The sequence below is a fragment of the Bombyx mori genome, chromosome 22, assembly GCF_030269925.1.
Source record: "Bombyx mori chromosome 22, ASM3026992v2".
Taxonomy (NCBI): Eukaryota; Metazoa; Arthropoda; class Insecta; order Lepidoptera; family Bombycidae; genus Bombyx; species Bombyx mori.
In genome coordinates this window covers 14,544,557-14,567,634 of record NC_085128.1, presented here as the reverse complement: position 1 = coordinate 14,567,634, position 23,078 = coordinate 14,544,557, and the positions used below count along the sequence as shown (strand labels likewise).

Sequence of the window (23,078 nt, the reverse complement as noted above, 5' to 3'; positions counted from 1 at the left end):
TCTATTCATCTACTTCATAATTAAAAACTTTACCATCAGCTACAAATTATCGTAAACTTTTGTAGTTTACGTAGTATACTATTATTACATTACTTATACTAATATTTAAGGGGTTTTTATCACGATTTTCACCTGTTAAAATTAAATAATACTTTACAATGTAATCAGAATCTATGTTACTAAACAAATAGTGTTTGTCTTTAATCTTAAATATTTAAACGGCCGTCTGGTGTAATGGTAAGTGACATGGTCACTACACAAGGGGGTCGCGGGTTCGAATCCCGCCAAGGGAAGATATTTGTATGATAAATATAAATGTCTTTTCCAGGGTTATGGATGTATATTAAATATATGTATGTGTATAATAAAAAATCTTAAACATTTATTTCCGTTATCTGGTACCTGTAACACAAGTTCTTTACGAACTTATCACGGGACCAGTTAACGCGGCGTGATTGTTAGTAAATATTTATTTATTATTATTTATTTAATGTGTTTCTAAAATAATCATCCGATTATCACTAATTGAAAAGCGTCGATATCTTGAAACTACTCGTACGCTAGCTGCTGTGTCAAGTTTCATCACTATTGATTGAATGAAATTAAGCTTCAGACAGTTCTTATTAGAAGTACTGGTTGCTGTTAAAATGAGTGAATTTCTATTATTAAAATTGACACTGAAAAAGAAGTTTGATTAGAAAAATGATCATAAAACGGGTTAAAAAGATACTTTTTTCGAAAATGAAAAGGTATAAATTTCGTTCTCAAAAAGGCATGGAAGATGTTATGCCTTTACATGACATAGCAGTAATTTTCTTTTCAGCAACTTCACGTTTTAACCTTTGACGGCAAGCTAAATTATAAAAATACTAGCTGTACTCGCACGCTTCGTTGGGCATTTAAAATTAACATTGTTATTTATTATCATTATTATTAGGGAGTCCAACGTTCATATAAATAATAGCCTATCCATTAAGTACATGTATTTTCTACATGGATACCAAGTTTCAAGTGAATCGGATGCATGGTTCAGTAGTTATAACGGAACATCCTTAAAAACCACTCCAGATTTATATATTAGTATAGATTGTTCAAGGCGGTCCTAACCACTGTTTTCATATCTAATAAATTCCCGATATTTCGTTTTCATAACATTGTTACAAGCTGCCAACGAACGTTAGGACGACGTTGATTTTAAACAACCAGGCAGGCTTAAACTTTACGTTTTAATTTGTCATTCTACACCCCGTTCCTGAGAATAGTCCCCTTGCGGATTTCAGACGTTATTATATTTTTTCCTCACCCTTGTTTTTTTACACTCCTTTGAGGCTAAGTTTGTGTGGTGAAAATTTTAAAAAGAAAATTGCGGTCGCATTGTTGGGCGACTATTTGACTTGTTCGCTATTTTGAAAAGGTAGCTGGAAATGGAGTCTCTCGCTTTTGGTTATTTTTTTTTTATATTAACTGTTTGTTGTGTTACAAAAAGTATTGTTTTAACGGAACGAATCGGGTAGCTGCAGTGAAATCTGGTAAAATTTCCGGTAGTATTTGGAATAGTGTATTTTTTATCGAAGACTATGCATTTAATTGAGTATTTTAAGTAGAAACATAATATGACTTGTCACACAAAAACTATATTTTTCATCGGCCATTTATTGCTTGAAATTTTAATATTTTTCATACGTGATATTTTGAGTAAAGTAAAACTGGCTGTAAAAGGTGACACGAGAAAGCGCCTCGAGTGTGTTGAGTAGGATATTGGTAGCCCGTGACTAGCAGTCACATACCGTATCCGATATACAGCGGTCGACTGGTTGTGATACTCGCAATATTGCTAGCCACGCGAACTCATATGACTATACAATTAAATAGTATACTTTTTGCTATTAATAAAGACGTATGGACGCCAAGATGAGACTTTGGTCATCAAGATTACTTTTACGGTCTCCAATAGTTAAGTATGCTTTGTAAGTTTTCCTTTATTCCTAGCATGATTGCTGATTGGTGACAGAGGGTAATCCGCGCCTGCTGATATGCGGGTGGCAGTCTCCCCCGGTTGAAGGTCACGGGGTGATCTGAAGGTGTCGAGGCCGCGCGTCACGTTACCGGCACTATAGTATGCCACCCAAGAGCTACATCTTAAGAGCGACCGGTTGGTGGTATATCACCCGAGACATCAATAGCAACGCCTGTGCGGCTTCACTGATGGCTGTAACAACGTTCCAGAGCCTTCGTTTCGTCTCGAAAGTTCCGCCAGCCGGGCGTCCTTGGGATGAGCGGTGCGTCTAGTTACAGTGTTGACTGCAGTAGCACCATTACCGTGCACGGGTACTAGCCTCGGGGGATCGGACGCTTGGGCGAGAGTCCAAGGAAGTCGTTTATTGGGTAGGGCCCTAAATACCATTATTGGGCCCGCGATCCATTCCCAACATCTACGGACTGTCTAATCCCATTTACCCACGCGCCCCATAGACACGACTGGGACCTCATAGGAGGTACGGCACGCGACCAAAAAAAGGTATCATGTCTCTTACTATAGGGAAACAGTCTTGAACTTTCGCTGGAAGGTTGTGATTGTTGTGATAAAATTGAGACTTCCATATTAAGTGTTACTGGTACTTACTGGTGGAAGGACCTCTTGTGAGTCCGCACGGGTAAGTACCACCACCCCGCTTATTTCTGCCGTGAAGCAGTAATGCGTTTCGGTTTGAAGGGTGTGGTAGCCGTTGTAACTATACTGAGACCTTAGAACTTATATCTCAAGGTGGGTGGCGTATTTACGTTGTAGATGTCTATGGGCTTCAGTAACCACTTAACACCAGGTGGGCTGTGAGCTCGTCCACCCATCTAAGCAATAAATAAATAAACAAAATGTCAAGATGGTATGTGGTGGAATTTACTATGTGATAACTATGGATTCGGGTAGCAACTTCTAAACGTAGTTTGGCCGTGATCTGTCGCAAAAAATAGTAGTATCACCCTAACTATTTGAAGTTTAAAAGTTGTGCATGCCTAATACCTTTTCAAGTATCAACATCGATTGGCCCTCGCAAGCGAAACAAGCAACTGTTGTCAACCTATCTAGGCGTCAAAGATCTAAATATTAATAGATGCGATGCTTCGGGATGATCTTCGAAATTTATATCAAATAATTCTTAATGTAATAATAGAAATATCTCTTGTTCTTATAGAGTTTTTAGAAGTTTAATATAGGTACCTCAAGGGCAGAAGAACTTATTTTAAATTCTAATCAGCTGTAAAGATGATCGTTGTTTTTAAAGACGACAAGACGAAGCTTAGTGGCTACCAAGCCGCATAGATATTACCCAGTTATAGATATTAGGTCGATAGCTCGGATATATTGCCTCTCACTGCATAATCTATGCCTGGTGTATCTGTCGCGGCTTTCACGATACGTTTATATAAAAGCTCGGTGTGTCCAGGAAATTGCTATCATAGTTGATCTCAAACTGTCATGCGGTTAGCTGTAAGATGGCGACTTAGTGATAAGTGGAGCGGCATTTTCCGCTTACTTAAATACGGTAAACTTTAACTGAAATTTAAGATATACGTGGAAGAATAACGACCGGAAAGATTTTGTTTTCAGATAAGATTAGAAAACTCGGGCGGTATAAAAAACATACGATCCGAATTTTCTTATTTGAAGTCAGTTATAACAATGTTATATATCTACACACACCCAAGGGAGGGATAGATTTTTGAAGTGAAAACTTCTTTAGAATCGTTGTGATTTCAAACCGGATGCAACGGAAAAAACGACAGGTAAGAGACACAAATACAAAAGAATGAGACAGAAATATACATACTATTTAATACAGCGCCATCTATGAGATTTTTTTAATACTAACGTGTGTATGAAAGCTCTTGTAGTGAATTTTAATTTAGGATTACACGTGAAATTAAAATATCAATTCACAGAGGGCGCTACCTTACAATTATTTACTAATGACAAAATTTTAAGACGTTTAGGATAATTGTATTTTAATTTTGGAAGGTTTCACTTCTACCACGTGTGAATTGCACACATGTTTTTTTTTTTTTATATTGCTTTGATGGGTAGACGAGCTCACAGCCCACCTGGTGTTAAGTGGTTACTGGAGCCCATAGACATCTACAACGTAAATGCGCCACCCACCTCGAGATATAAGTTCTCAGGTATCAGTATAGTTATATGATGCTTCTTTCGGTCAATACCATACATTTAAATAGCGATGTTATTTATCTATCATTAGTTAGCATTTATAATTCAATGGATTTGTCCTGGAATAACTGACAAAAAATTGAGTGAGGTTAAAGTTTAGTTGCCATTCCAATTCATCAAATTGAGATCATCGTAAACATTTCAAGTTTCCCACCTATTTTATTTAAGCAATTTTTGTTATTGCTGTTGATATGCAAATGAGGACACGACCCAGTTAATGTTAAACCATTATCAGAGTCCATGGACATCATAACGTTGATGTCGCAACCTTAAGTTTGATGTCTCAATTCTATTATCTAACAGAGCTCACTATTATCTAGCAAGAGCAGTGCTTCGCAGAATCTACCGCCGGAGCGGAAACGCGACCCACTGAGAGGATCCGGCGAGAAACTCAGTGGGCTTTTATCAGCAATAATAGTCACTCGTACTTATAGTAGAAAGTGGGGGTAGCTTAGTCATGAATTGTTAGGGTAGCTTAGTCATTCACTCTTGAATGCCGTCTTAAACAGTTGTTGGTATACGTAACAGTAAGGAAAGAGTTAACTTTAACCATTTTGTAGTTAACTAAATAGTAACGTTACGCCGACATCTCTACTAATATATAAATGTGAATGTAAGTTTGTTTGTTTGTTACGCTTTCACGCGAAAACTACTTAACCAATCATCATGAAACTTTGTACACATATTCTTGGAGGTATTAGAAGTAACATAGGATACTTTTTATTAAGAAAAAAAAAACATTTTTTACATAAAAATTAAAAAATTGTTTGTCAAAAAATCTCAAAATCTAGCTTCTTCAACGCCATCTACCGGTTCAGTAATGAAGTTCCAATCCTGAGTGCTGTAAATGAAGTCGCGGTTAAAATTTAGCATTATGCCAAAGTAACTATTCCACGCGGACGAAGTCGCGGGCAAAAGCTAGTAATAATACAGTAGAATTCATATACAACGACTTCGCTTATAACGACTAACCGCTTTTAACGACGTTAATGATTACTCAAGTTAGGTTTCATAGTTAGGTACTGAGAAAATATAACGTTTAGTGCGACTCCGTTTTAAGCGACCAACTGCTTATAGCGACCATTAATTATGAATATTATGAATATTATGATGATACGTCCGGTTAAAACGACGCACAATGTTTTGTTTACACAACCTACCAATACCTCGGCGCCCCAACTTCACCCCGCCCCTTTTATTGGCGAGTGAATCACAGTTAGTGTTATGATATGTTCTTAAAGCTCGACAAAATGAGTTTTATGAAGCGAAAGTGTTTTAGAATTGAAGAAAAAAGTGCAATATTACACCGATTAGAAGCTGGTGAATCAAATGCAACCCTCGCAAAGGAGTTTGGCGTATCTCATTCTACAATATCAACAATAAAGAAGAATAAAGATAAGATCGAGCCGCTGTTTAATGCCAATGTTTTATAATGAAAACGTGCAAGGACTTCTACTTATGAGTCGGTGGATAAGGCATTGTTAGAGTGGTTCAAGCTTCAGCGCGAACGGGGAATACCCGTGAATGTACCTCTGCTACAAGAGAAAGCAGTTTTTCGCTATACAGTTAGACATAGATAGCAAAATTTTAAATGCTCCACGAGTTGGATAAACATATGTACTTAAGAAATAATCCTGCCGTTTTGTACGTCATCGGGTTAGTACGACATAGTTTCGCCGGTCCCTTGAAAGTCGTTATATCCGGATTCTACTGTATATATAATCGCTGTTGCTCACAATAAAACCGCCCTCTTATTCGTTTCTAAAGCGTCACGGACCATTGTTTGCAGATTAGTAACTCTTGTAATAAATATACTGGAACTATCATGTTTGCTGTTGCAGAGCATACATAGCGTATTGCGAGTATTTCAGTGTAATTCTGTTTTTCTATGGTAGATACGGGGAACAATAAAATTAAATAGTATTACTTGCAATCGAACTGCAAATGACAAAGATTGTGATCAATCACAAAATTGCATGCAAAAAATCATTGAAATTATGTATTGTTTATTAATAATATTATAATTACACACAAGACTGTATTCATTTTCGGAGTCTCATGCCATCTTTATGAGGAAGTTTAAATTTTTTTTGTTGTTTTGCGTATCTCTTAAGTAGTCGTGGCTTAAAAGGTAAGACGTCCGGTGCATTCGTATTACGATGCAACGGTGTTCGAATCCCACAGGCGAGTAAAATTTTTTGCTAATGAAATACGTACCTACTTGACAAATGTTTACGATTGACTTCCACGGTGAAGGAATAACATCGTGTAATCAAAATCAAACCCGCAAAATTATAATTTTCGTAATTACTGGTGGTAGGAAGTCTTGTGAGTTCGTACAGGTAGGTATCCTGCCTATTTCGGCCATGAAGCAGTAATGCGTTTCGGTTTGAAGGGTGGGACAGCCGTTGTACTGTACAAACTGAGATCTTAGAACTCATATCACAAGATTTTGATTGGATTTCGTGGCATTTACGCTATAGATGTCTATGGGCTCCGGTAACCACTTAACATCAGGTGGGCTATGAGTTCGTCCACCAAAATAAGCAATAAAAATAAAATAAATCAATTATAATAGTGTTCAACTTAGCTTTTATATTCACGTTTCAGTTTAGTATCATCAATCATAGTTTTTGTTTCTTTTTTAATTTTTATAAAAAATAGTCTTTAACGCATTTTATAACATGTGTAACTAACTATCAGCGTATGTGATATTGCTATTCTATTCTATCAGCCCATGGACGTCCACTGATGGACATAGGCCTCCCCCAATCAAAAAATGCGCTGCCTGCATCCAGCGGATCCCCGCGAACCTCAATAGGTCGTCAGCCCACCTTGTGGGAGGCCTACCCACGCTACGTCTTCCAGTACGCGGTCGCCACTCAAGAACCTTCTGGCCCCAACGGCCATCCGTTCCGCAAGCAATGTGTCCTGCCCACTGCCACTTCAGTGTCGCAATCCTTTGGGCTATTATTGCTAATTCATATTGATTTTACACAAACAACCTTTACACAAACTCATTAAAGTAGAAATTTTCGCAAAAAATCAAAACTAAAATATAGTTGTAGATCTGTGGAGTAGGGAAAATTTTCTTAGCGGTACATAACTGGAGTACATTAAAGAAATCTATCATCATATTTACATCAATTTTTTCAGTTGAAATCTACTTAACTTTTCTGCTCCTAAATTAAATGTAGGGGAATGATACCCCGCCCCGCTTAGCTTACTATGCAGTTATTGTGCATATAGTTTTTTTTTTTTTTATGATTGAAGGATTACAATGAGCAGCATACGTTAGTCAGTCAGTGGTTAACGTGCAGCGATCCACCGCGGTCGCTGAGGCGAATAAATATGTAATTATAAGTAATACGTATCACATTTTATCACGTCGGGGTCACCAGTGTGAGGTTTATTGGGAGATGAAGGAGGAGGCGTGTGCGTTGGTTGTTTGTTGCGTATTGTCCTCCATAAACCTCATCGGACCGGTCAATAAAACATCTATACTAATATTATAAAGAGGAAAGATTTGTTTGTTTGTTTGTTTCGAATAGGCTCCGAAACTACTGGACCGATTTGAAAAATTCTTTTTCCATTAGAAGCCGACATTGTCCCTGATGAACATAGGCTACTTTTTTTAATTTTTTTTTTATTTATTTTTTTGGTTTCATGTGTGTTTTAATGTTTCCGAAGCGAAGCGAGGGCGCACAGTGGGTCGATACTGTGATTTTAGTAACTTAGGGACCAACTTTGTTTTTTTATAAATTTTTTTATGTAGATAGATAGAGCTCGTTAATCTCAATAATAATTGTTTTGGGCAAAAATTACAAAAACTTTATAGTTTGGTCAGAAAAATGTGTTTTGTGATTTTTTTGTATGGAGCGGGTCACATTAAATTAAATTCCTGCTAAGTACCGCGAGGTCCCGCTTTGAAACTTTATTTTCCTTATACCTTGTCTAGTCTACTATCATTTGATGCTATGAACATGTGCATAAAGTTGCAACTCTGCCAAATAAATGGATCGAAAAAAATTAATAAATACATAGAATAAAAACCTTTATATTTTTTTTCGTAAGTGTTTTTAAGTTAAATTTGATATGGATTAGTAAGTAAAAGCACGTAATGATACCCATAATTACATAATACCTAACAACAATACATTTAGTAGGTCTCTAATTAAGCAATCTCTCTAATTATTAAGATAGTTAACATTATTTAATGAGGATAATTAGTTAAGTAGCCATTACTGGGTAGTAGAAAATATAGTAAACATTTGTTTGTCTCTGGAAGTATAAAGTGACCATGTTTATTATATACTAACTAGTGTTCGTTTATTCGTACTACTACTAACATCTCGTGATTGTCGTTGTGATCTTGCTGTTTCCGTAATAATTGATAATTTTGTTAACAATTTAGGATTATTTATGATTTTAAGAGAGCAACTACAGTCGCTGTCTGATAATAAAAAACTCTTTCAATTCCTACAAAATCAAATAAACGTGACCGAAGAGAAAAATGTTGAGCTCCAAAAATTCAGTACGCAATTTTGTTCAAATATAAGTGCAATATGGAAACGAAGTAGTCGCATGTTAGCACAGTTTATAAGAAAAAAATGTGATTGGTTAGAATGTGCAATAAACTGGCCCGAAGGAATGATACCTGAAGCTATCAACACTGCACATGAAAGGCTCGAGATTTCTAATACTGAAGATGTTGAAAATGTACCACCCTCAAATGTACAACAGAAGCCTCGACATCTATTTTTGCACCTCGAAAACCTTTTGAAGAATTGGGATCCAGGCAAAAACGAAGACGCATTGAACAAATTTACCAATCGCTTTCGTTATCCCCGGATGAAATGAAAGCTACTACAATTACTAGTTTGAGAAACACTAGAAATGAAGATGTAGGAGAAATAATGAACCACTTGTCAAATCACCCCGAAGATCTAGAAAAAGTTAATGAGTATTTAATTACAAGTAAAGTGAAAAGTAGTACATATTCTCCCGATAAGGCAATATTAGTTTCACTTAAATTAAGTGGCAGTATATAAACCTAAGAGAAGCAGCAAGTGAAAATGGGTCTGATTTATACCCTTCTTAATATAAAATTAAGCAAGAAAAGACCAAATGTTATCCAGGGAAAGACGAGGTAATTATTACAGAAGAAGGAGATGCTATTAAAATGCAAGCATTACTAAACTTGGCGCTATATAGGCTTTTAGATGTGATTACTTCGGATTTGGACTCTGCAAGAGAGCTACTGCTTATAAGCAAATAGGCTTTGATAGAGCCCCAGGTCAAAGTAATTATAAACAAAAAACTGAAACAGAGTTTGATGATTCATCTATTTTCATGGTCAGTCTAGTTCCTATAAGGCTTCAGAAATTTGATGGAACAATTGTTTGGGAAAACGACCTCATCAACTTTTTATTGCCGTCCAATAATGTTTAAATTTACAAAAGAAACGCAGTCAACAGTGACAATTATAAAAGCTAGCATAACAGAAGAAATAGAAAGACTTCAGCCATCAAAAATCAAACAAGTTGAAGTTAAGCATCAATTGCACATGATTATGACAGACGGCAAAAAAACCTCATATTTTTCAGAAACATTTTCTGCTGTCTGTGATATTTGCAAAGCAAAACCGTCAAAGTTTTTTGGAGTGACTTGCTTATCAAAGAGAAAATAATGAAGAAATATTCCAGTATGGAATGCCATCTTTACATGCCTGGATAAGATGCATGGAGTGCTTACTTCATATCGGTAAATATAATTTTATTACTTCACAATTTTTTCATCGTATGTAGTTTCCTGTGAGATTATTTTTTATATGACACTTTTTTGTTTGCGTCTTATCGTTTGGACTTCAAGAAATGGGGTTGCAAGGGGGGATGACAAAGAAAAAATATCAATCAGAAAGAGCGCTATACAGCAAGCGTTTAAAAAGGAATGCGGTTTACTTATAGATGTTGTCAAGCAAGGAGTAGGAACAACCAATGATGGCAATACTGCCAGAAGATTTTTCAGGGATGCAGAAGAAACAGCCCGCATAACAGGAATACGTAAACATTTAATAGAGAGGCTTCACGTGATTCTTCACTCTGTTGCATCTGGAGAGCGCGTTTCCAATTTTTCGGATTTTTTTAGATATACTGCAGAATTGTATGTTAATGTATATCCCTGGTATTATATATGCCTTCGAGTATCCATAAATTGTTGGCACATGGCAGTGATATATAATAATGAAGAACTTTGGTGCCATTCGTATAGGTAAACTCTCGGAAGAGGCAGCGGAAGCTCGCAATAAAGATTTTCGGAAATATACAGAGAGATGTTATTCAAGAATGAGAAGTAGAACGTCGACTAATGAGGATATTTTACACAATCTTCTTTCGTCTTCTGACCCAAAGATCGAAAGGTGAAACAAAATATATAATATTTAGAGAGATTGCATAATTAGAGACCTACTAAATGTATTGTTGTTAGGTATTATGTAATTATGGGTATCATTACGTGCTTTTACTTACTAATCCATATCAAATTTAACTTAAAAGCACTTACGAAAAAAAATATAAAGGTTTTTATTCTATGTATTTATTAATTTTTTTCGATCCATTTATTTGGCAGAGTTGCAACTTTATGCACATGTTCATAGCATCAAATGATAGTAGACTAGACAAGGTATAAGGAAAATAAAGTTTCAAAGCGGGACCTCGCGGTACTTAGCAGGAATTTAATTTAATGTGACCCGCTCCATACAAAAAAATCACAAAACACATTTTTCTGACCAAACTATAAAGTTTTTGTAATTTTTACCCAAAACAATTATTATTGAGATTAACGAGCTCTATCTATCTACATAAAAAAATTATAAAAAAACAAAGTTGGTCCCTAAGTCACTAAAATCATAGAATCGACCCACTGTGGGGCGGGTCGCTAGTTACTTATAATTACATGTTTATTCGCCTCAGCGACCGCGGTGGATCGCTGCACGTTGACCACGGACTGACTAACGTATGTTGCTCATTACTATAAATGCATAGTAAGTTAAGCGGGTCGGGGTATCATTCCCCTACATAAGTATTAAGGAAACATGAATTTTCCTATTTCTAATATATTATGTTAATAGGGTACTTTGAGTATGGATGTAGTACGACCGCTAAAAGCAATAACTCTGTGAATCGTATATCTTCTTCTGGATCATTTCTTTCCGTATCTTATAAGTTTACCAACAAATTCACTTGTCGAAAAATATTTCGAATGTTACACAACCAACCGAAAGTCGGACCCAAGCCATGATGAATTGTATGACGAATTTTCTGACTCCTTGCGGATTTGCAAGTGTTTTATATAAATCAGACTTTATTGGCATCGAGAGGGTCGTCTCATTCAGCTAGATATCTATTCAGGGGCTATGCCAAACGTACGTGGTCTGAGTACGTATTACAAACTAACTTTATAATGCTGTCTTAGAAATTTAAAATTGCTTCATCGTATCCTTGTTTGCATTCATTTAAAGTTCATTTTCGAACGAGTCCACGAGTTTTTAACGAAAGCTCCGAAGTGGATTTGCACAATGTACTACTTTATCTGTCAAATGGTGAAATAAAGTGTGAATAAATTGAGTTGTATAGGTTTATGCGCGGTTTCTCATTAGAAAAACCCGTTAGGGTATGATTAGAATATGTTTTGGAAATATTGTTATGACTGCAGGCGAATATTGAGATGAACTTCGATCTCGTTTATCTTAAAAGATTTTTAAGTCAACTGAACTCATTACGTTGCGATATTATCTTAATATTTAGATGAGTAGCGTGTGTTCAGTTTTTGACAATTTAAATTTTGTTTTTGGTACTAATGGTAAGATATAATGGCAAATCCGGTCATCGTTCTCGTCGAACCCGTCACTTGCGATAAAGGGCTCGACGAGTAAATTAACCCTGAGACACAGCCCACCGAGTTTCTCGCCGGATCTTCTCAGTGGGTCGCGTTTCCGATTCGGTGGTAGATTCTGCGAAGCACGGCTCTTGCTAGGATTCGTGTTAGCAACGTCGTCAGGTTTGAGCCCCGTGAGCTCACTTACTAGTTAAGGTTCCGCTGATATAGCCCCTCAAGGCTATCAGCTTAGGTAGGAAAAAAAATAATGGCAAAACCGACATGGATAGATATAACCGTCTTGTTTATTTCCACCACAAAGCAGTTATACATTCGTATTTTGAGGGCGGAACACAAGGTAAGCTTCATATGGCAAGGCAGGCATTCGCGTTTGATGTCAATGGGTTCGGAATCCCTTATTACCAGGTAGGTCATAAACTAGCATATACAATAAAAACAAATAAAAACCTAAGACATGCGTGTCGTTTTGTGGCATAGCTAATGTCAAGCGACTAGCGGAGTTATGAAGTGTACTTCACGGAACAATTTGCACTCAAACAGAGCAATAAGTACACTCAACTAAGTAACTTTTGGGTTAAGAATAAGCCTCACTCGCTAATAATATTTACTAGAAAAATAGCTCGCCTGTACACGTAAGACAGAAAAGTATATTTTAATAGCCAGATAGACTATCTTTTTCTTTGTCTTCCCTTTATCCCACTAGGTGAGGTCAGCACAGCGATTTTTTCTGTTCCATTCTCTTCTATCAGCCGTCATCTCAACACTCACTCCTCTCTCACTCTCATATCAACATTAACACATTCCATCCATGTCTTCTTCGGTCTACCTCTTCCCCCTCTAGCCAGATAAACTGTTATCCTTTAAATTCCCTAGAGTATTAGCATTCTATATAGGAGACCTAACAATTAGTAATACCAATTGGTCAAAAGACAGAAAGGTCAGATTCGAACTTACGTTCAGCAGAAGTATAAGTATATAGGTAAGTGTGAACGCAAATCTCAATGCATCACTGATACAGCCACTCTATTACATATTTCTGTGATCATGCTCACTGAGTTTCTTGTCGTATCTTCTCAGTGGGTCGCGATTCCGACCTGTTGGTAGATATTGCGAAGCTCTACTCTTTGTAGGGCTAGTGTTGGCAAATTTACTCAGGTTGGATCCGTAGGGAAAAAAGGTCGCACACAAACACTCCAAGGTTACTAAATTATCACACACCTATATTAAGATAAAAATAAATAAATATTATTATTATATATATAACACATGCATTAAGAGCAAGATTTTTTTAAAGTCGTAAAAATTAATCAATTGTATTGTATAATAATAAAATAATAACTTAACATAAAATAACTTATAATGTAAGCTTAAAAGGATAACTATAACGTGAAATTCACAGCATTATTTTAAAATCTAAGCTCTATTATGTTTGTGTTTGTGCCAAAATACATTGGCCTGTGCTGTCGGGGATTTCAACTACGCCATGATTTCTGGCGAAATCGTACAAGATTACATTTACCATTCTCAGGTCTACATTTATTCTAATTTAATCCTTATGTCGTTTGCCATAAGGTTATCGCCCGGTGTATTTTCTGTGGAAATTATTTTGCTATGTATAGGAATAGTGGTATATAGATTAACACCAAAGCAAGGAAGGCGAACTCATAACATTAAATGGAGCGGTTATGAACGCATACATTTGCGATTTTATCGTCTGTATGTTGCTTCGATGTAATATTAATATTTTAAGTCACGAGGAAAGGTTCTTATTAATGTACGATTGGTAAGAATGAAACGTATGAAAAGAATGTGTAGCGGAGCGTTAAGAAGTGAGAGAAAACGGAAAGAAAGGGAAAAGAGAATGACAGACAGAATTACAGAGAAAAAGGAAGATGGCGAAGACGGTTACAAAATGAGAAAGGCGTAATAAAAGTGTTCATTAATTTTTTAATTACTATTATAACAGAAGATTTTGGAACAGTGGGAGTTTTATTTTATGCGCTGCGATTCTACATTAATTTAGGCATTTTTCTCGATTACAATGGCTGAAGTCTATAGAAAGAACATGTAAAATAGACTATAGACAGGGAGACGAAGCGACAGAACAGTTTTTATTTTTATTACTTAGATGGGTGGACGAGCTCAAGCCCACCTGGTGCTAAGCGTTCACTGAAGTCCATAGACATCTACAACGTAAATGGAGCGTAATGGATAAACGAACGTAAATGGATAAATGGAGCGTTTAGACCTGAAGACGTCTGGTCTAATCTCAAATTAATTTAATTAAGGTTATACAATCGTTCAGAACCAAACATATGATTGGTTCATGTTTGAAAATCCACCGAAGGTTGTAGGGTAGTTGCAAACGTAATTCTTAGTGAGAGTTCGCATTACAGAGAAGAGCTTTTAAAATACAATAAATGTGTCTTCGTCTTCACGTTTTAAGGTGATATTCATAATATTTATGAGCGTCGCTAGCCACTCGACACCAGGTGGGCCGAGAGTTCGTTCACCCAAATAATGCGAAAAAAAATTAAATTCTCATTATTTATGTGAACTGTAACACACTTATAAAAATCCTTTCCACAAAAACTTGTGATTACAAAGGTCTACGACAAACAAATCCTGAAAAAAAAAACCGATGAATCCGTAGGATGTTATAAAAACAATATTAAATCTTTACAAATGAGCATACTAAATTACTAAAGAAGCATTTCAGAGTGTTTACATAAAACACACAACATCAAGTCTCTAATCCCATAATGCGGTAGACAGATGTATTCTATTCACACAACAAATTTGAAATTATTCTATAAGCGATATACTGATTATAATCTATATATTATATAAAAATGAATTGCTGTTCGTTAGTCTCGCTAAAACTCGAGAACGGCTGGACCGATTTGGCTAATTTTGGTCTTGAATTATTCGTGGAAGTCCAGGGAAGGTTTAAAAGGTACATAAATATGAAAACGCTCGGAATTAATAAAAATAAAAATTTTGTTTTCCCTTTGACGTGCCCCCGTAGGACGGACTCCTTTTGTTTGTTTTAAGTTTATTTTATTATACAAAAGTTTAGGTCTTTTATTTATCGATAGAGGCACTACGAAGTCTGCCGGGTCATCTAGTCTTAAACAAAATTGAATAATATGAAGTGAATGATTTCTTTACACTTTACGAAATCGCAAAGTCGCATTACGTTTTGTATTTGAAATTCAAGATTTTTAATTTGCATAATAACTGGACATATTATGTGCTCACACATGTAGGCAAAGATGAGAAGATAAGCTTGTGACAATAAAGTATCTGGATATGAAAGTAGACGGTAATATGAGGAGAGGGCATCCTAAAAACACTTGGACTTTACTGGTGGTAGGACCTCTTGTGAGTCCGCACGCGTAGGTATCACCACCCTGCCTATTTATGCCGTGAAGCAGTAATGCGTTTCGGTTTGAAGGGTAGGGTAGGGTAGCCGTTGTAACTATACTGAGACCTTAGAACTCATATCTCAAGATGGGTGGCGGCATTTACGTTGTAGATGTCTATGAGCTCCGGTGACCACTTACCACCAGGTGGGGTGTGAGCTCGTCCATCCATGTATGTAATTAAAATTTTTTTTTGGATGAACTGTGTGACATAGAATATGCAAGGGAAGGGTGTGAGTGAGTGAATCAATAACGTATAATATGGTAGTATTGAATGAAAAAAAAATAACATGCTACCCACAACATTTGGGATGAGGGCAAGAAATAGAAGAAACATGTAGGTTATACTCCATTCTGTCTATTACTACCTCTAAGAAGCTTTATATTCAAGCTTGAAGAACCTAACGATGTAACAAATTTTATTTCAAAAATTATCACAAAACTACCGCGAACCACGTGTTTTTCGTTCCCTTAAAGCTTTTTTTTATGAAATACTTTTTACATACCCAAATGTGTTTGTCATGTCAAATAGTTAATTGAGAGTTGATTTATGGCTGTCTTTTAGTTTTTATTAGAAACATCACGTGTTTCGTATATAAATATTTAATTTTAGTGTTTTTTGAAGTTCCGTAACGATATGAATCAGTATTCTGTTCATATTCTGTGTGGTATTACATAATATATCTTTGCGTAATAATGAAAAATACATAATATTATTATATATTACATTAAATCAGTTTGTAGGATGCGAATCCAACAAAAAGATAAAAAAAATATACTCCTATATTCATAAAAGCGATTAGTACGAAAAAATTATGTAAATCTTATCACCTATTAGATACCTGATAATATTATGCACGATTTTAGCGCATCCAGTGCTGCGAATACGTAGGAATACAAATATGGTCTATGACAAGTAACGTTTTTTCTAAAGCACCTAACAAGCGCTCGTAAAATCTTCCAAGTAAAAATATGAGGTAGGTATTTAAAAAGGTGTTAAAACTGGTCATCGAAACATTAGCAGACATCCTAGCGTTGATTCGAGGATGCGTCACGAACAACTAATGATGTATTATTTAAGTTTTTACTTAACAAATCCAGTTGTTGTCAATAGTGAGTAATCTGGCAATCGTCGGTATCAAACGTTTTATTTATTTTATTTTTTATTTTTATTGCTTCGATAGGTGAACGAGCTCACGGCCCACCTGATCTTAAGTGGTTACTGGAGCCGATAGACATCTACAATGTACATGCCGCCACCCACCTTGAGACATGAATTGTAAGGTCTCAATTTTAACAGTACAACGGCTGCCCTGCCCTTCAAACAGAAACGCATTTTGGGAGGCTTAAATGACAAAGGGAAGATCTTCCACCGAGCGGGTGATATTGCTCGGTAGACCGACGGTCCAAATGTTGTTGTTCGGAACTTGTATATACGCAAGCTTATCTTCAAAATGTCGTAAGCGAGATTCAGGCATCTGTGAAATATCTTGCGTTGTATGATGGCTACCCGCCACACGCATTACTGCGTCACCGCAGAAATAGGCAGGCTTGTGGTAGCTACCCGTGCGGACTAGCAAGACCTCCTACCACCAGTAAAATTAGAATTTGTTTGTGTATATTCTCGTTGAGCTGGTGGCGGTAGGAATGCGACTTCAACGGGTTTAAATTTATTGTTGAAAATAATCGCATTAGACCAGCGGTCGGGGAACCGGGGTAAATTACCCCAAATGGGGTAAAATGAAATTTTGGGAGCTAAAAATGAAACTTTTGTGAATAAAAAGTATATATTGAAGTGAAACTTCCATGCGGGCTATATTATATAAAATTTAAACTAGTTTTTCATCTAATAATACAAGAAAAATATCATGTGAATTATAAAATAACAAGAAATTATCATTTACTTATATTTTCTGTGGTGGCGATTTTTTTTCCTCAACTATATATTACATATATTACTATTATTACCGTTATGTATTACTAGGTATTATATTGATAGAATAAATGATGTTTAAATAAAATTTTTAGTTATTGTTTTCTTTTCAAAATTATCATGGGGGCTATAATACGAAAGATGCTTAAAAGAAGCGATTTCGTTTTTTTTTTGTCCTTCGCCATCAACTTACACAAAAATATTTGGGGTAATAATTAAAAAAGTTCCCCGACCGCTGCATTAGACAAACATCTGGCAGATGTGAAAGCTTTGGCTGCAGCAGAACTCGTGATTCCCCTCTCCAGTAGAGAAGCGAAACATCAGACTGCGTTAGAAGTAATGACTATCCACATTAACTCGAAAAACCAAGGGTCACTGAACCAAATAAAATATTTCGAAAAATGCTTTATCGCGTCGATTTTAATAAACTTGCTACGGCATCACCACGAATATCTTTGTTTAAATTCATAAACTAAAATTTAATAATAACTTTATATAAGCAAACTAAGTTGTGTAGTAGGTAAAATTAATGTAGTACCACGTACAGATACGAGTCAAGACAAATACACCTAGCTCAGACAAAGGCCCGTGTAGTTAGAGATATAATACCGCTGATCCGACGCGCGTGTCTTCTAGAAATACGGAGACAATAATGCAAGTAATGTTTAAGCACGTTTCTTGCTAATTACCTTTGATAGTTGCAAAGCTCCGAGGTAATATTTAGTTGATGTTCTCTAAAAGTTTTTGGAACGAAGTTCCTTATGGGACGATGCGGAGGGGTACCCTAGCCGGGAAAAACGTCCGTAACGTAAGATTTTTATTGTTTATGTATGTATAGTCTTACTATGATGTATATCTTATATAGTATTCTATCTTATATAGTATAGTATCTTATATAGTAAGCCGTTTTTTATTCTAAAGGACATAACAATTACAAAGAAACAAAAAAGTTATTCTAAAATAAACTCGAATAGGTACTCTTCGAAAACATTTCAGAAATGTTTTTAATTAATCGCGAAAACATTTTCTTTGAAATACACTAAATGTTTACCATTAAAGAGAATATCATCGCTTCGAATTCAATAAACCATATCAATCTAAAACACAAAACAATTGAGATTCAAGATTACTCTTTTATTGTTTTCTCAAGCATCATGAAAATCTAAAATCTTGAACTATTGTGATGAATAATTCAACGACACTTTAATTGAGGTGTTGGAGTGACGTCAGCACTATTGACAGGGTTGTCAGCCCTAGAACTAAATTCACGTAACAGTACATTCGAATTAAAAAATATTTTTATGTTAACAAATTGATATTTAAAAACTAATGCAAAAGTGGTCTTGTCTTGTGGATATTTTTATAATTTTTTCTAATTTAAATCCAAAATATAAGCGAACAATGAAATGAACACATGCCTTCTAACTCAATTAAAGCTTCCGCGGACTTTTGAGCGAGACTTGTTCTAGTTTTATCAAATGATACAACACCAGTTTTATCAGTTAATACTGAGCTGCTATGTCGAATTTTCATTCATAAGGTAGGATTGAATAGCTACCGATATTAAATAAAATTCAACCCTTTAAATTTTTTACTAAAATAACCATTTCTATTGTGTCTTAAGATGCCAGATTTCTGCTTATTTTTGCCGCTAAGTAGTCGTGCATTTCGGTTGGATACATAGGATGATTATGGCAAGAAATTTTAGACTTTGACTGATGGCTGAAGGTGACATTTAGGTTGCCGGGTGTGTTGGTTTTAAGAACAAATTCAAACCACACGGACCGTGAGCTTCTCTGTCTATTTAGAGCAAAAAGAAATGTGTTAAATGACTAAAAACTACTACAACAAACACTTTTTTTGTTCAAAGAATCATTTATGGGAAAATTTTAACTCTGGCAAGAAAAAAACATTTTTTTTAGTTCAGTTAAGTAATAAAGAGTTCGCTATTGGATTTCTTACGGTCTTCTTTTATATCAAAGGTTATGGATTTCATTTTAGTTTGAGATTTAGTCTACCTTTGTCGAAAACTACTTACCTCTGAAAGATTCTGACTGCAACGTATTAAAAGATTTTAAAAATATTGGACTTTTCATTTGAAATTCTATCTTTCTTAATCCTGCATATTATGATCTACCTTTACCATGTGTATCTTTGATTGTGTCATAGTATCACCAACGACTACCTGTCCGATACCACATTATAATGATTTTTTTAGATCTTTTTTTATTTTTTATTGCTTAGGTGGATGGACGAGCTCACAGCCCACCTGGTGTTAAGTAGTTACTGGAGCCCATAGACATCTGCAATGTAAATGCGCCACCCACCTCGAGATATAAGTTCTAAGATCTCAGTATAGTTACAACGGCTACCCCACCCTTCGAACCGAAACGCATTACTGCTTCACGGCGGAAATAGGCGGGGTGGTGGTACCTACCCGTGCGGACTCTCAAGAGGTCCTACCACCAGTGAAAAACAACAAAACAGATCAAAATCACTACTGAATTCGCACGAAACGTCTTCCTAGACAAATGTTGAAGTTATGATTTACTCAACATGTCATTGTAATCACTGATAAAATGGCTGCCTGCCCTTCAATCCGAAGCAAATGATCACGCCACAGTTGCGAAGGATGGAGGCTATCCACATACGTATAAAACGCTATACTCAAGGGAAGATTGTCTTTTGTATTTATTTATTTATTTAAATAAGTACTGCCACATCACAAACATCTAACATTGAAAATAAATTTAAACTATTTAATTTATGGCCTGATGCATGTGACAACAATGGCGTACATAGCATTGGCAATTCATCGGCTCGAAAATGGAATACAATAATAATAATAATAATAATAATTAAAAAAAAACAGTACTATTTGTTGAAATATTAATAAAAATGTCTAAAAATGTCATGTAATATCGAAAAGAAGAAAAGAAGAAATGTTGATATAATGTCAAGTAACAACAAGTCAGTTATAGAACAAGAAATGATCAACGATTAAAGTTAAAGTTAAGGTCCCTTTTCCTCTTTTCCTATTCTGTCCTTAAATACACGCAACTTGTCGTGGAACACATCAAGATCGGGCATCACTGTGATAAGGGAATGATACTCATCAATTATTCTACGGAGAGGTGCCTGCCGTCCCAAATTAGATTTTACAGGTGGGGTGTAGAAAATATATTTGAGTTTCCCGCGAGGATAGGTACGGGGAACCCTTAAAGGCATGTTCTCTAGAAAGTAGCTGCACTGATATTGACCGCTTACGACTTTGTGGAAGAAGGACATGTCCAATAAAAGTCTCCGTTCACGAAGAGAACACATTCGAAACCTAATTAGGCGCTCTTTGTAAGGATTTCTGTGCGAAAAACCGCTAGAATTATAAGCTAAATGCCTAGTGAACGCTCTTTGAATGCTCTCAACGCGTTGCGAATGCACGGCATAATACGGATTCCATACAACGCTGGCGAACTCAAGATGACTGCGCACCAAGGTTTGGTAAAGCAAGATTTTGGTGCGCTGACGCCTAAATCCGCCCGAGTTACGTTTCAAAAATCCGAGCATTTGAGCTGCTTTTGTGACAGACTTGTTAATGTGCGAGGTGAATTTAAGTTGACTGTCAACTATCACGCCAAGATCTCGGATTTCGTTAACTTCTGCCAGTGCTGTACCATCAAGCTTATATTCCGTAGCAAGTTGCTTTCTTTTTCTAGTAAATTTAATGTGAAAGCATTTATTTGCGTTGAGTGTCATACTGTTACAGCGACACCATTGTAGGATCGCATCTAGGTCACTTTGCAATTGGCGACAGTCGACAACAGAAACTATGGTTTTGTATATCTTGAGGTCATCGGCAAATAGTGACACCTTACAGTGACTTACTTTATCGACTATGTCGTTAATAAAGATTATGAAAAGAAGGGGTCCCAAATGTGATCCCTGGGGCACACCGGTATCTGCAAAATAAGTTTTTGAGTTAAATCCATTTACAGACACCGACTGAGGTCTCTGTTGCAAGTAAGACTCGAACCATTTCAAAAGTGGGCCATCCACACCGAACCCACATAATTTCCTCAAAAGAATTGAATGGTTAACTCGATCAAAAGCACTGCTAAAGTCGGTGTAGATGGCGTCAACCTGCCTGCCTGAGTCAACTTCATTAGACACATTGGAAATATAAGGGACCAAGTTAGTGACGATTGAGCGACCACGTCTAAAACCGTGCTGTGAATCCGAGATGCTACTGTCCACAAGCCGAAAGATTACAGGATAGACAATCGATTCAAATAGTTTAGAGAAGCAAGACAGGATGGAAATAGGGCGATAGTTTTTAACGTCAGAATTTTCTCCTTTCTTAAAGACTGGTACAATGCGCGCTTTTTTCCACTCGGACGGAAATGTCCCATCCGCTAATGATCGGTTAAATATTAAGGACAGAGGCAGAGCTACAGCAGAGCCGCATCTTTTCACAAATACCGGCGGAATCCCATCCGGGCTAGCACCCTTCGCAGAGTCGATCTTTTTGATCGCTTTAAGCACCTCAATTTCTTCGATAGCCAATGAACACAACATCCGTTGTGGGGACCCGCAGCACTGAGATTCAAGCGTAAAGTTATCCGGAGGCGTTGAGCTGGGCAAGTAAATTGAGGCAAAATGTTCTGCAAAAAGATTCACAATGTCAGGGCCTGTTTTTACTACCTGATCTTTCAAGTTCATAGATGCAGGTATGGATGAGTCACTACCTCTTTTATGTTTAATAAAGCTCCAGAAAAGCTTAGGGTTTTTAGGGATATTAGCTTCGATGTTATTCCTATAATCTGAATAGCATTTATCGTACATTGCGTGGCATCTAGAGCGGAGCAGACGGTATTCAATTTCGTCTCTAGGGTTTCTGTATTTTTTGAACCTTTTCCGATTTTTTTCCTTTTCTTGTAATAGTTTGATGAAGGAGGTGCTGAACCATTTAGGGAACTTAGATTTATTAAGGGTTTGTTTCGGCACATATTCTTCTAAGAGATCGTCCACTATTTTGTAAAATTTTATCAGCATTAAATCAATATTTTCACAGCCCGATAACTTTGTTTGCCAATCAACACCTTTCAGATTTTTAACTATGGATGGATAATCTGCTCTATAGTTATATCTAGGCTTGCATTTGGGCTTAAGATAGACAAGTTTATTGTAGGGCAAATTCAACAGTAGATTAGGATGCTGCTTATAACATTTGCTCAGCTCGCTCGAAGGGCTCACAACATATGCATCTCGGCAGCTGGTTATAACCAAATCTAAAAACCTGTTGTCACTATTTGCAATTGCATTGACTTGAAAGAGATTGTTAATGAAAACAAAGTCAGTAATAGAATGTCCCAGAGGAGAGTTATGGTTTGAGGGTACCATATAATTACTATCCTTATGAGGGTCCCAACTAATAAAACCCAAGTTAAAATCACCTAAAATAACAAGATCATCGGCCCGATCGGCAATATTATCTGCGCTATCTAAAAAATACTTGAGAGTTTCGGTTTTAACTGGTGGAAGAAGATATACAACGCATATAGCAAGCTTGCTAGTACTTGAGCCAATGTTAATATGCAAAGCGACC

General features: G+C 36.3%; 1 protein-coding gene across 1 annotated transcript; it reads right to left on the bottom strand.

Moving 5' to 3' along the window:
• Positions 1–20,488: 20,488 nt before the first annotated feature.
• LOC101741528 (RNA-directed DNA polymerase from mobile element jockey) lies at positions 20,489–22,873 on the bottom strand. Its single transcript, XM_038018945.1, has one exon. It carries the CDS (start codon positions 22,871–22,873, stop codon positions 20,489–20,491), a length of 2,385 nt encoding a protein of 794 aa, XP_037874873.1.
• Positions 22,874–23,078: the final 205 nt, after the last annotated feature.